The sequence below is a fragment of the Lepisma saccharinum genome, chromosome 2, assembly GCF_977018435.1.
Source record: "Lepisma saccharinum chromosome 2, izLepSacc3.1, whole genome shotgun sequence".
NCBI lineage: Eukaryota > Metazoa > Arthropoda > Insecta > Zygentoma > Lepismatidae > Lepisma > Lepisma saccharinum.
Window position 1 is genome coordinate 133,760,241 of NC_139230.1, and position 14,110 is coordinate 133,774,350.

The 14,110-nt window shown below is 36.1% G+C and overlaps 1 protein-coding gene across 2 annotated transcripts in view; it reads left to right on the forward strand.

Annotated features, from left to right (window-relative positions):
- The window catches only part of LOC145984131 (nucleoporin Nup188-like), a 236,228-nt gene that overhangs the window by 94,845 nt on the left and 127,273 nt on the right, over nt 1-14,110 (forward strand). For both annotated transcript variants that reach the window (XM_083117569.1, XM_083117567.1), the window contains exons 11-12: nt 2,642-2,921; nt 11,236-11,494. In XM_083117569.1, coding sequence (XP_082973695.1) covers nt 2,642-2,921; nt 11,236-11,494 — 539 coding nt within the window. The remainder of the gene's footprint in view (nt 1-2,641; nt 2,922-11,235; nt 11,495-14,110) is intronic.

Genomic DNA, 14,110 nt, shown 5'->3' on the forward strand with positions numbered 1-14,110 from the left:
TTTGAAAATGTTCTTTCCATTACGCAGGATGCCACTGGACAGTCTTAGTTTGTTTCATTTTTTGTATTGATATCCTGATGTAAAATGTTTTTTTCTGTATTCAGAATTTTCAATATAAAAATAAATAAACTTCAGTTGTGAAAATACCCAGGCAAATCCTGTACAGGTTGTTCCTGCAGGAACTGCAAACCTGGGTTTCTGGAAGCTATTGCTAACTCTTCCTCCAATTCAGTTTTCTCAATTTCTCCTGGTACTGTTTTCTTTTCAGCAATAAAGAAATTGGATTGGCAAAGAAAATAAACTATCAACAAAATTTTACCATATTTTTAATACTTTATATAAGATTCAGATTAACTGCATTTTTATACAAATTAACAAGACAATCATAAATTGCACATGGTACAACTACAGACATACAACAATGGTCTGGATGGCCTAATGTGGTGATTCAACACTCCGAATGTGAATCCATCACCTTAACCATCAATTCAAATGAAGCAATGCTGAATTGCTACATTTAATCTGCGGTTCTGGTGGCGATAGAGTTTGCACAGAGATAAATGTATTATAGGCAGGTATTGAACTCTGACAGCAAACCATCTGCACTATGAATCCATGGTTCGCACCTACCGTAACATGTGAGTCGAACAAACGCTATTTGTCGTGCGAGATTTAATGGAAAATAATGCACAATGATATACCAAAGAATAATAAAAGCACAATTCTTTAAAACATAAATTGTGTTGCAGGTTATATACAAGATATAATTGTGACCATTTTCCTTATCAAAACCAGGGACTCATATAAACGGCATTAAATATATCAATAAGTACACAAATCCCACAGACACTATCTTAGTTTCTATAGGACTGCCATCTTTCGCCTTCCAATTACTTTAATAGTAAAATTATGTACTACTTTCGTAAAGAAAATCATCCAAAAATCATGTTCGATCCGAACCAGTATGTTGTTTGAATATTTAATTGCCATCCATCGACACATAAATAATTGCAAGAAGTTATTGTATTTTTATTGTGTCTAATTTAAGAATAGAATGTGCTCATAGTGCATATCTTCATCTGACCATCATTCCCTTAGTTTCTACCATCTTCTTATTTTGTACTAAATAACAGAATGATCCTTCACTAGGTTATACAGCAGCATTGTCTGAAAAAAATTAACATAACTTTATAAAATCACAGTGTCCAGGCCTATGCAGGCAACAAATGTTTTCTGAAAGCTCTGTTTGAGCATGGTAAATTTGTGTTTCGGCAATTTCCCATTTAACCTGCCAAAAACTACTCTAAATGTCTGAAATGTATTACATGTTTAGAGCTGTTACTTCTCTCATTCTGTATTTATCATCACTTCTGCAGTGCTCACAGACACACTCAAAGATTTATCAAAATGTCACATTAACAGATAATCCTCAAATAATGCAACCCCAGTGTTGTTGCTTGAATTTGGAAATGTGACTCACATTTCTGAAATGTCGTTGGTTCTCTATCTTCGCAACCAGACCACCTGCAATGGTATGAGATGAGTTTTGGAATGTTCTTGAGCCAACTAGTGCCCATGACCAGACGAAGTAGGCTATTTTTAAATGCTGACGAGGAGAATGAAGCAGACAAACATGAAACGAACAATTACATGAAAATTACTCCCAATGTATGCCGATTATATGCACATTAAGCTAGAATATGCACTAACGTCCCAAATATGCATTTATATGCACTATAAAACTTTGCCAGAGTAATCCACATCAAGTGAAATGGATAAATCTATGATGAGCATATGAATTTTGCTTAAGGAAAAAACACATGTAAATATGCAAAAATCTTCCCTGTACTCATGAAATTAGTAGATACAATATGTTCAACTATGTAAGGAAGTACAATTTTCAACACAAACTTACGTTTTTTTAAATTATAACTCCATATTATTTTTAGTGCAATTGAAAGTAGTGAAAAATTCATTAAGAATGGCATTTGTTACATTGTAATACATCAAGTAGTTCTCAAGTAATTATAACGTGAAGTTGACGCTTGAAACAAACATTTCAGAAGTAGGGCTGTATATTTCGATATATATTGATGTAAAGTCTATATTTTTAAAGTATCGAAACATCAATATCGTGAAAATATCCAAGTCGATATATCGATAATATTGACATCAATATCTACATTTGATATATCAATATTGATATTCGATTTCCAATACATCAATATTTGATGCCAGGGGTCCCGGGTTTGAATCCCATCCTGGGCATGGATGTTTGTGAGTGTCCAATCATCAATTTCATCACATCATCACTCATCCCCATCTTCGCAAATTAGTCAAAAGTGGCACAAAAAGCAAAGTAAAATAAAGCAAATCAATCAATCAGTATTTGACATGTCGATATAGGTATCATTGATGTCAATATTGATATTATTGGTATTGTATCGATATCATATCCCCCTGTGTATATATATATATACATATCTAGTATTACATCTAATGAAATTTACACAAGAAATCATACATCTATGATTGAGTATGTCTGAAACATTTTCTTGACATCGACTTAAATGTTATTATGCAGCAGTTTTAAGTGTAATTTAAATTCATACATTAGACTGTGAAATCTTATCAATTTCAGGTTTTCCCAAGTGTCTCATCCACACCGTAAGATACTTTCTGCATGTATGAATATACTTGCTGCACTAACACCAACATACTCTCCAGAAGAATACTTCAAAGTTATCAGGAGTGGGTTAATCCCTTGTGTACAAGATACTACATTGAATTACCAAGCATACCACCATAGGCAATCATTTTCTGAAGGCTTTGTGGGAGAGATATTGCACTCTGAAGAATGTATTGCTGGAAGATATGAAATCCTTAAGTCTTACCTGAATTTTTTTGTATGTGCACTCAAGGTATGTAAATTTTCTTATTTCCCGTTTTATTTTTTCTAGGGATGGGACCGATTAATCGGTACTCTATCGGTATCGGCTGATATAGGCATATTGGTGTATCGGTTTATTGGTAAAATTACCGATTATTTTACCAATCCGATATATCAATAAATATCTGATAATTTAGTGCAAAATTCTGCCATTTGGTTGTAATTTTAATAGAGGATCTCCATGCCCTACTTTAAAAAAGTAAATGTTTAAATATGCAATTTCTTTTGCACTGCATTCACCTTGAAACACACCTTTATTAAGGAGGTTAATGAACCTTTCAATGTTCTTCAAGGACCATTTTAAATTTTATATCGGATTGGTAGATTATCGGTTAGGTATCGCTAAATTTTATATCAATACTTTATCGGTATCAGCCAAAATTTCATATTGGCCCATCCCTAATTTTTTCTAATTAATGGTGAAATATTCATTGTTTTCCTGAAAACTCATTAATATGAAGGTAAAGAGACCATAATATGTTAATGTCAAATTAAACAAATTTATGACTACATTATCAAAATTTTTGAAGGAGTTACTTCCTTTTCTGAGTTTATATACTTATACCCTTAATTACATGCTTGAAATATATTTATACTGATAAAGAACTACAAAAATAGCTTTATTTTTAGTGTTTGATAGTTTCTTACTAGCCTTGTTTATTATGATTACTATGAAACGGAGGCCATGGGCATGGGGGATGTTGGTATAGAGAAGGTTCTCCATAGAATCATTCCTCAACAGCTGACTCGACCACACAGTACAAGCACCCACTTCCTAATTCAATTAACCATCAATTAGCTAACCTTGTACACACCTGTAACAACTTCCGCTTTGGAGACCAACACTTTCTGTAATTATGTGGGACAGACATGGGCACCAAAATGACCCACTCCTATCTGAACCTGTTCATGGGCAGGCTGAAACAAGAGTTTCTAGACACCTTACCACTAAAACCACTTCTCTGGCTGAGATTCGTAGATGACATCTTCCTCTACTGGACACATGGCGAACCCTCCCTCACAACCTGTCTAAACCAACTGAATGGCTTCACTGCCCTCAAATTCACCTGGTTCCACTCCAAAGACCAAGTGACCTTCCTAGATGTGGATGCCCACATGGTGGGACACCACTTGGAAACATCCATACATATCAAACTGACCAACCACCTCCAATATCTCCACTACTCCAGCTCTCACCCCTACCATACCAAAATATCCATTCCGTTCTCCCTAGCTCTCGGAGGCCAATGTCTCAACTCATCCCCCTCATCCCACCTAAAGCCTCCCCGATGCCACATTGGTAGCATTGTTGCCTTCTAATCAAGGGGTCCTGGATTCGAAACGCAGTGGAGGTACATAGTGGTTCAGATCCCATTTTAAACTGTAGGTCCAATCCCAATTAGCCTTACTGTGCATAAAGTGGACTTAAAACACCAACTCATTCAATCAATCATCCTGCCTAAACTACAACCTATGCCTGCACCAAACCTTCATAACTGTGGCTACCCATCCACCCTCATCAAGAAACAAATCACCAGAGCCACTTCCCACACCCGCACCAAACAATCCAGAATGAATCCCTCTGCATTGATCACCCAGTGTCACCCTCATCTCATGAAAATCAAACACACCCTCCACTCCATCCTTCCCATCCTCCACAGTGATCCTGTCACTAGAGATATCTTTCAGGATATTGCAGGTGAGGATGTAAATGAGGTTAGAGGTGTAGCAGGTTCCTTTGGGATAGAGGGTGAATTTGCCAATGGCAGTTGGATCTGGAGGGTGCAGGAAGTGACAAAGTGACTCTTTGATTGAGATGGATTCCTGTGTCTAAGTATCTGATTGTTCATCTAATACAGCCACGTGGCCATGTGCGGAATGTTCGTGACAAAGAAAATCAGCATTTACAGTTTTTGTCACTTTTTAGCATGTCCGAATCCCGTCTATTAGCATGGATAACTTTCCTGGCTGTTATCTGCCATTTGAGCCCATACTAGGCTTTTGAGGGACTCTGAATCACTATATCAGCAGTTCCCCATGATTTCTGGGCCATTGTGCTCACTTACTAGAGTTGACGAGCTGTATCTTTGCGGGTGAACTCTGCCCAAGCACGGCTGCGCAGTAGCAAAGTGGAAGAGCTACCGGCTGCGCGTCATTATCCTTGCGTTCTGTCCTTGCTGTCGACCACCCAACGGGCAAGTAGGTGGCAACTACATAAACGTATCTCTCTCATACACTGCACAGAGTAGCCAAGGTAACCCGCAAAGATACAGCTCGTCAACTGTATGCATCTACATAACATGCTACTTGGACACGATCTTTACTCCTTGAAAGCTAGTACAGAATAGAAGTTGAAGATGGCTTCCTATACACTTAATAAAGGAAGTTTTCCATCTAGGCCATGATGTTGTGGCTGGCAAGGCTCCCTCCCATTGGCTAACTCAAGTCATGGGCAGCTTGGTTCAAGCAGTTCCAAGTCTGGCCACCAGGTGTCAGACTAGGATGGAGCTTTTTAACTGCTCGATTGTTTTACTCCAAAAAACATCGATTTTTGGGGTTTCTTAAGCCTAGTTATTATAACTGGGGTAAATGAATGGTATTTTCAAGGAAAGGGGTTATTCTGAACTTGCACAAACGTTCGCTTGAAAATACGTGAGTAAATATGTTAAAGAAGTTATAGCACATGGTGCATTGTATGCAAAATTGCTTGGGTATGTTGGTAACAACTTATTTTGTTCTGGATTGTTGCCTTAATATGATTTTAAGCTGTTTATTAGGGTTTTTAGGCATTACTCTTAATTTCCGCTAATATTGGTACTACACAAAATGGCTTCCCATGTCATTTTGTCATGGTAGCCTTGGGCCTTGCACTTGAATGGAATAGTGTGGTGCTTTGTTTGTATTTGGGAATGTATAGCCAATCCTTGATTGGTCATATCTTTTCAGTGTCCTATATAATTTACACCATCCATGGTCATCACTATTACAAATCTAAGGGAGGTTAAATAAGGGCTTATAAACAGGACGAGGATTGATAGGCACTAAAAACTCGCAAAATAAGCAGGCAAATAAGAACAAAATACAAAATAGGTACCAATCGTTCTGCACATCGCCCTACGACACCAGGTTCAGGTTCGATTCCTGGCCTGGGCTTGGATGTTTGTGAGTGTTCATTCATCAATTTTATCATATCACTCATGTCCATCTTTGCAAATTAGCAAAAAGTGGCACAAAATGCGAAGTAAAATAAATGAAATCAAATCAAAGTAAACGTGCTGAACATTTTTCATTATTCTCATGGATTAGACACTGAAAAAGCTGTTATCTTCAAAATAAGCACTTGTGACTAAAAGTCACAAAAGAACACTGTACCTGTGAAACATGAATACCACTCACTCAGGCACATAGTGGTTCTGGTAATTTACAATGCATTACAGAGAACAATGACGCGAGGAAGAAAATTTTTGGATCCAATTCTTTGTAGGCTGTAATCAATTTTGATTTAATAAGGTGCAAATAATTTCACGAGACGCCAATGCATTCTTTCTTTTACAACTTTTGTGCCTCTTCAATGGTTTTTGATTGATTGATTGATTGATTTGTTGTTTTAAGTCCACTTTATGCACAGTAAGGCTAATTGAGATTGGACCTACAATTTTTAAAGTGGGATCCAAACCACTGTGCCATGTGCCTCCACTGGGTATCAAACCCGGGACTCCTTGATTACAAGGCGACGATGTTACCTCTACGCTCCTCCTCAATGGTGTAGTGGTAACATCGTCGCCTTGTGATCAAGGGGTCCAAGGTTCCATACCTAGTGGAGGCACAGTGGTTTGGATCCCACTTTAAACTGTAGGTTCAGTCCCGATTAGCCTTACTGTGCATAAAGTGGACTTAACACACCAACTCAATCAATCAATCAATGAATACCACTCAGAAATGTCACGAGACAATTTTTAAACATAAACGCCTACATTATCTGGCCAAGGAACAAGAAAAGACATTTTATGGCAAATCGTTAGCCTATTATTGCATAAAATTTAAAACAAATCTCTGGGATCAGCCCACAAATTTCCTAAAACCATGCGAAAAATGAGTGGATGCACGAGGACAACATTTCCAACATCCCCCGTGACAATTAACGTGCTTACTTTGAATGTAATTGTAACTATAATTCTGAGAACTTGAAGTCATTTCGAAGCTAGCTGTTTCCATAGTGGAGATATCGCACACGATTTGATGGGAGTTGGCATCCGGTCAGCCATTAAGTGTGCCGCCGTCAAGGTGCCCAAGGCTGAACAGAGGATCCTGTATAATTTTATTAGGAACGCTACTTTACATGGTTGTAGGAATGTACACTTCGCAACATCTTATTTGACCACCCCGAAAGAATTTTAAGTCCTAAATTTGTAAACTTAGCAACATTGCACTTCGGCTCCAAGTGAGAGTAGCCAACTTTGAGTTGGTCCTTCCACTAGACGAAAAACGCTGCGGTGAGAGGTTTTCAATTTTTCGCACTTTCCATGAACTTAGAAACTATAAACCGCTATTATAATACACAATCAAACAGAAATAATACATTGGAAAAAGAACCTTGAGGAATTTTTACAATTCTCCTTGCTCGACTTGAAATTAGAGTTTACAGTTTATCTCCACCTGGAGGATATCACCATCAAGTTTGTGCAGAAAGAAGCAAATTTGTGAGGAGTTTATGCGACATTTTATTTACAATACCTTGCATAATATCGAACAGTTCTCAAAAAATAATATTTTTTATGACTTGTCGAGAAAATGTGCTTGGAACACAGGAAGGTGGGAGTCTTCATAAACGTCAACATGTTTTTAAGGGTATTACATCATGAAGTTAACGTAGAGCAGTTGGTTACACCCTGTTTTCCTTATTTTTCGTCAAGCGTGAAAGGTCTCAAGTTCAAATCCCACCCTCTCCTTATATATAATTTTTTTTTTTTTGCTGAACAGAGACCGTTGATATTAGAATATTTTAAAAATGAATCCGATGCACACTTAAGAGACGTCCCTTCTGTGCATATTTCCCCTTAGAAGTTGCAGATTTCCAGTTTTTAAAGTTAAAACTTTTTTTTAGTTATTGTTCATATGCTGTGTTAACCCACACATCATGATTAATTCACAAATCACATATATGTATTCAGGATGAAAAATGTAATGTTATTTAAGTTATGTATTGTTTGTTCTTTACTGACACCTAAAATATTGATTATTTGATTTTGATGTACTAAAACAAACATATACAGTTATGTTAAGTAGTGATGTAGTGCATTACTGTAATAAAGTAGAGCATTTAATGAGTTCAAATTGCTAAATTTGGTAATTTTATGTCCGTTCCTTAGTAATGACTGTTGTCAATCCCCTCACCATCATCTTACCATGCATCTAAAAATAATAGTAAATCGCCAATTAACATAAGTAAATGGTTATTGCGACGTATGCCGATTCGATAAGAAACTACTAATAAGTATTTATATAGTGAGTGACAAACAAAAAATTCAAAACCTCATAATGATCGTTAATTCGTCACTGCCTTTGTAAAATGTTTGTCTTTGAACAGAAAGTACGAGTATCAGGTATAACAAACTTTCCCCACTAACTTTGCAATATTCGATACCACCATTACAGACTTAGCTCTACGTAACTTGATTCTGCGCATTCCACATGGCATGTGACTTCCTTTTATCATCGAAACAACTTTCTCTTACTATTTCCTTTCACCTCGTGAAATACAGAGACCAATGTTAACTTCTTAGCATGGTGGATAAACTTTACATCCAACGATAAACTCCTGATAAATATCCTGCCTAGGTGGAGAATCGAACCTACGACCTCCCTCGTGAGAATCAAGCATGCTACCTTTCCTCCAGGTAGGTCATGTTGTAATTAGCTACCAGTTTGAAGAAACCAATTCACAATTCATGGCAATTTTCATGAGGAAAGGAATTCAGAAAAAATCGAGAAACGATGAAAGGGAAAGAAGATGAACATGTTTATTGGTGTTTTGTCATATTTTGTAAATTGAGTAAAAATTCCATGTTTTGAACAAGCAATTGTTTAGTTACGAAGTATTTTGTTATTTGTTTAAGGTAGGAACAGGAGAGCGAAAAGGAGTAGTTTGAACCAAAACCCGGTTGCCAAGAAACTTCAGCTTTTTTCCAAAGACTGTATGAAAAGAGAGAGGAAAGGGATATTCAACGTATGAAATATAAAATATGTGTGAAAATTAAACAATGGAAACCCTGCAAGATAATACTAATGAACTTCAAACTATGAAAACATATTTTCGTGGTGGAAAACTGCAAGTCATTTTCAAAATATGAACTTGATTTTTTTCTGTATTAGAAAGTGGAGATATAGGACGATACGATCCCTCAGCAAGAAAAATTTAAGTAAGCCGACTCCTTCCCTCCAACTTTTTCAATGGTCATAATTATTAATTAGGGTTCGGAAGTTGAGGAAAAATCAACTTTTTTTCTGACCCTTAAAAACAATGCCAAATCTGATATCATATCTGTTTCCCTTCAGTTAGAGCCTGAAAACACTTTCTATTTTACATTTCTTTTGCATTTTTCAGCCTTTTTTGGCTTTTAGTTTAATTGTCAGTATTCTTAACAGTTTTTGTTGCATTTTCTACTTATTTTTGAGGTTTCTTTTTCTCCTTCCCTGTTGTTTCATGCATTTTAAATGCATTTACTAGTAAAACTTACATATTTAGATTTCTTGACATGGTCCTTTTAGCAAATTCACTATGAATAAAAAATACGGTCAATGGAAAAGCATAATATCATTCTTAACTGAAATGTTTGGCAATGGATTATAATACTTTGTGTGAAGACTACTTTGAGGTTCTTTTTCTGGACACTATTATTGCTTTAATCTGTGGTTTTAAAGTAAAATTAGTCACAATATTAAATGAAATTATACTCTGGTGTACGCGATGCAGAACTGTATTTTCGGATGCTGGCCGACTACAGTATCGTAGAAGTTCCACTCTGAAAGGAGATGTATTGGTTGATTTGGTGTTTTAAGTCAACTTTATGCACAGTAAAGCTAATCGGGACTGGACCTACAGTTTAAAGTGGGATCCGAACCACTGTGCAATGAGGCTCCACCTGATATTAAAATGGGGACACCTTGATTACAACATGCTGTTTAAGAACATGTATTTATGATATATTAATTCTTAATGTGTGTTAACATAGCTTTTGACAGCTAAATGAAAAGAAAGGTCTTGCCAACAATCCTGCCAATCACTGAAAAATCAAGAAGATGAGTAGAATCATTTCCGAGGTATGCATCGCATAAATATTTACAGTGATTTAATGTAATCTTATATTATATTATTACAACACTTCGTACTACGTAAATAACAATAAAAAGAAAAGAATCAGGAGTCAGTGAGATTTGAACCTATGATGTTTTGTTCTTGACCAAAAAGCAAAACGAGATGACCACTTGACCAACTGCTCCAGGGGATTGCTAAGTGAAAGCCTGTAGAACAAGTTGATCTAAGTTGAAATAACATTTTGCCGGAGTTCCGAACCATGTTTCGCCACAGATCAGGGAAAAGACGCACTTTGTAGAATCGTCCTGTATTGTGCAATTTATCTTTACTGTAATTTTGCCTAAAATCGAGAGAAATTTGTTTCATTGCATTGATATGTGATTTCAATTCTCTCCAGGTGGTGGAGAACGACTTCAGTGTTTCGAACTGCACATAAATTCCCTTATTTTCTATTTCAGAACGATTAGTCTTAAAAAAAATCAACATTTCTATTTCCAATTTACGATTTTTGTTTAATTATATTACTGGTTTAGGGTTTCTAACTTCATGGAATGTGAAAGAATGAAAGAAATTCACAAGAGGGTTTTCGTTTGGAAAGAAAAACTGTTACTATGTTGGATGCTATTTGTGGACTCTGAAGCGCTATGTTGCCAAATTTATGAATTCAGGATTTTGAATTTTTTCAGGGCGGTCAATTAAGATGTTGCGAAGAGTACCACTGCTACATACTACATTTTTAGTGTACTTTTGTCTATTGTGGTGGCCACAGGGGAATACCAAATTTTGTGTAAAATTTCTGTTTTCTTCTTCTTTCTTTAACTTTCATTATTGGGAGAAAAAATGCATAAATTTCACCTCCACTAAGAGTCCTGTCATTCCAGAAAAGAAAGGCACCTCTATGACAATTAGTTCTTGAAGTACAGGATGTTCGTACATGAAAACTCTTTATTATTTATCTATTTCTTTATAGCATCCAAACATTGATGAGAAATGCCTGTTGGGTGGTACAGTGTTTGTAATGTGGGAGGTATTTCACAAGCATTCGACCTGGAGCTACAAGAATGAAAATGATAAGCTGGACATTACTGTGTTCTGTTTAGAAATTATTCATGAATTGCTGTCCTTTGGTATGCCAGATGTCAAGAAGCTAACCACAGCTCAAACCATCTGTGTGGATCATTTGATGAATTCAACTTCCGCTGAAGTTCTGCTTTCTATCATAGGAACAGGTATGTTCAAGTAAGCTATTATCTATTAAAGGGAGAAAATTTTCAATTTTAAAAATACTGTAAAAACATAAAGTAAAAATAACCATCTGTGTCACAAGAACATTCATTATCTACATCATGGTCTGCACATAACATGTTTTGGAATTATTTCACTACTTAAGGTAAAACTTCATTTTTCTTGCTTTGTTTAATGTAAAATACCATATTTAGTTGAGTACTTACCCACTCACCCAAAGGTCTATGTCTGGCAGCTTAACTCCCCTCTTTTGAAAATTGGTGTTTATTTTTTGACACTCAAAGTGTGCGTTGTTCCTTCAGAGCAGCTTTGTGGACGATTTATACATACATCCAGTAGTTGCAACACTTATATTAATGTACCTGGAATGTTCACCTGAGCAGTACTTCCATTATCTAGAGCACACTTAACTTCACAGGTAGAATGGCCATCGGAAACTGTCCATTACAAGCATGTTTCTAATTATCGATACTGCTCCAGATTGATTTTGCCACACTCGCTTGATCAAATCCTTAACGAGGCTTTCATCCATCCAAACTTTCTCTTCTCTTTACGCAATAACTCCTTTGACACTAATTTTAGACACAGTTTTTCTCAGGAGAACAAAGTATGGCAGACTTTTTCTTCCATCAGCTGTCACACACATCATTACTGTGCAGCTTTGTTTTTCAAATCCACTAGTTCACACAGTTCACTTCTTTCACCCTTTTTATTAACAGTAGTGTCAGATGGCATTTTGAAATAAACAAGAATTTGATCTGCAACAGAAGATATGAATTGTTTTTTCCTCAGAATGATCGCATACCATTGAAAATGTAGGATTTTTATCCTAAAACACACCTGGAAGTTGTTATGACAAATTTGTTGTTCTTCATAAACTTAGGTTGTTTTCTGCTAAAATATCAGATCATCAAACCCTGACTTGCTTTAAATTCTTGAACCCCAAGTTCCTCTGCTACTTAAAGAACCTTGAACTTACACATCTCTGTAGAAAGTGCAAATTCAAATTGCTGCTTCTGACATACATACAGCTTTCCTTGTATTTCTGGAAATTTAGTTTTTTGTCTTGGAAAAATTTCTCTGAGTAGGGCACATCTTAAGCAGAAGTATTTTTTTCCCACTGACAGTGTCACACAGCTATCAGATATATCGTATTTATGCATGTATAATGCTCATTGGGGTTTTTGATGTGGAAAAGCAAGAAACAATTATATCTCGTATATAATGTGCAGTACAATTCAGGTTCAAGGAATGGTTTTCTTAGTTGTAGGTTGTAAAGCTGTTGCTATGCCGATCTTGTGTATACAATGAGTCACCAACCCACACCACCTCCCGCTCTCCCTCCACTGTGTTCAGCATCCCAAAACTTTCATTTCTGTAACCACCTTGTTTATTCTGTGGCAGAAGGAAGTGAGATCAAAATTATGTTATGGATTTGCAGTGCTCAGGAAGATATTTTCTATTATTTTTCACCTGACAAATACTGCTGATACACATCCTGTGTGACGGGAGGTAAGTGCTCAAATTCTGCCAGAACGACACACTGCCACTTTTCTCGATGTCGTAAAACATCCCATTACAATAAATACAGAGAGACTAGTACTCACTTTATCTGCAAAACTGTTTTTCTTTGTTCTATTTATTTCAGTTTTAATTTATAATTTTTTTAAAAACTGTTTTAATTAAAAACAGTGTCGTGGATAAAGTGAGAACTAGTTTCTCTTTATTTATCTACTACTGCGTCTCTCATTTCCCAATTTTGAATTATAGTGAATAATCATGGGAAATAGCCATTTTATTTTTAGTGTTATTTTTAAAATTATTATTACTAAAGAAATTCAACATGGTAATTTGTACTTGTACCTGTTGATATATGTGAAGTGACATAGTGAAAACATGCATGGTTTTAATGTTTGCTCTCAGAATTATTCTGTGCATAATATGCACCACATTTTTTGGGGAATTTTTTTTGGAAGAAAGTGCACATTATACATGAGTATATATGGTATATCATACTTCTGAGCTGCATCCCTGGACATGCATCTTGGACAGTACATAATTTTTCTTTTGCCATAAAAGATCGCAGTGTCATTCCTTTTGTACTGATGTTTTAACACTGTACTTGCACAGCAAGATGAGAAGACCCTACTAGAATGTCAGGTGTCCAACATGCAAGTAAACCTTGCACCCTCCTCCCTCATTTTCTACCATATTTTTATCAAAAAGGAGTAAGCAGGGTATTCAAGTAAATATAGTGTTTCAAAATTTCTAAAGCTATTCACATGTAATTTAAGAGATATAAATCAAGATTAGAAATGACATTAGATTGGAAATTCACTGCAGTCCTAAGTCAAAAGAGAATATTGACTAATTAGTTGAAAAGAAAATGGCCTCCACCACTTAAATTGTCTACTTCACCATATTGATTGAGCACTTACTGTGGGAGAAATGAGAAAAGGTCAGATGGTGTTTACTGTTTACTGGGCTAAACAAATAAGAGGAAGAGGAGAAGAGTAGGTGGCTGAGGGATGCTCCAGCACTTACCTGTGCTTCCTGGTGGCGGCACTGGCTGCTACTATTAATGATCCACCAACTAATTA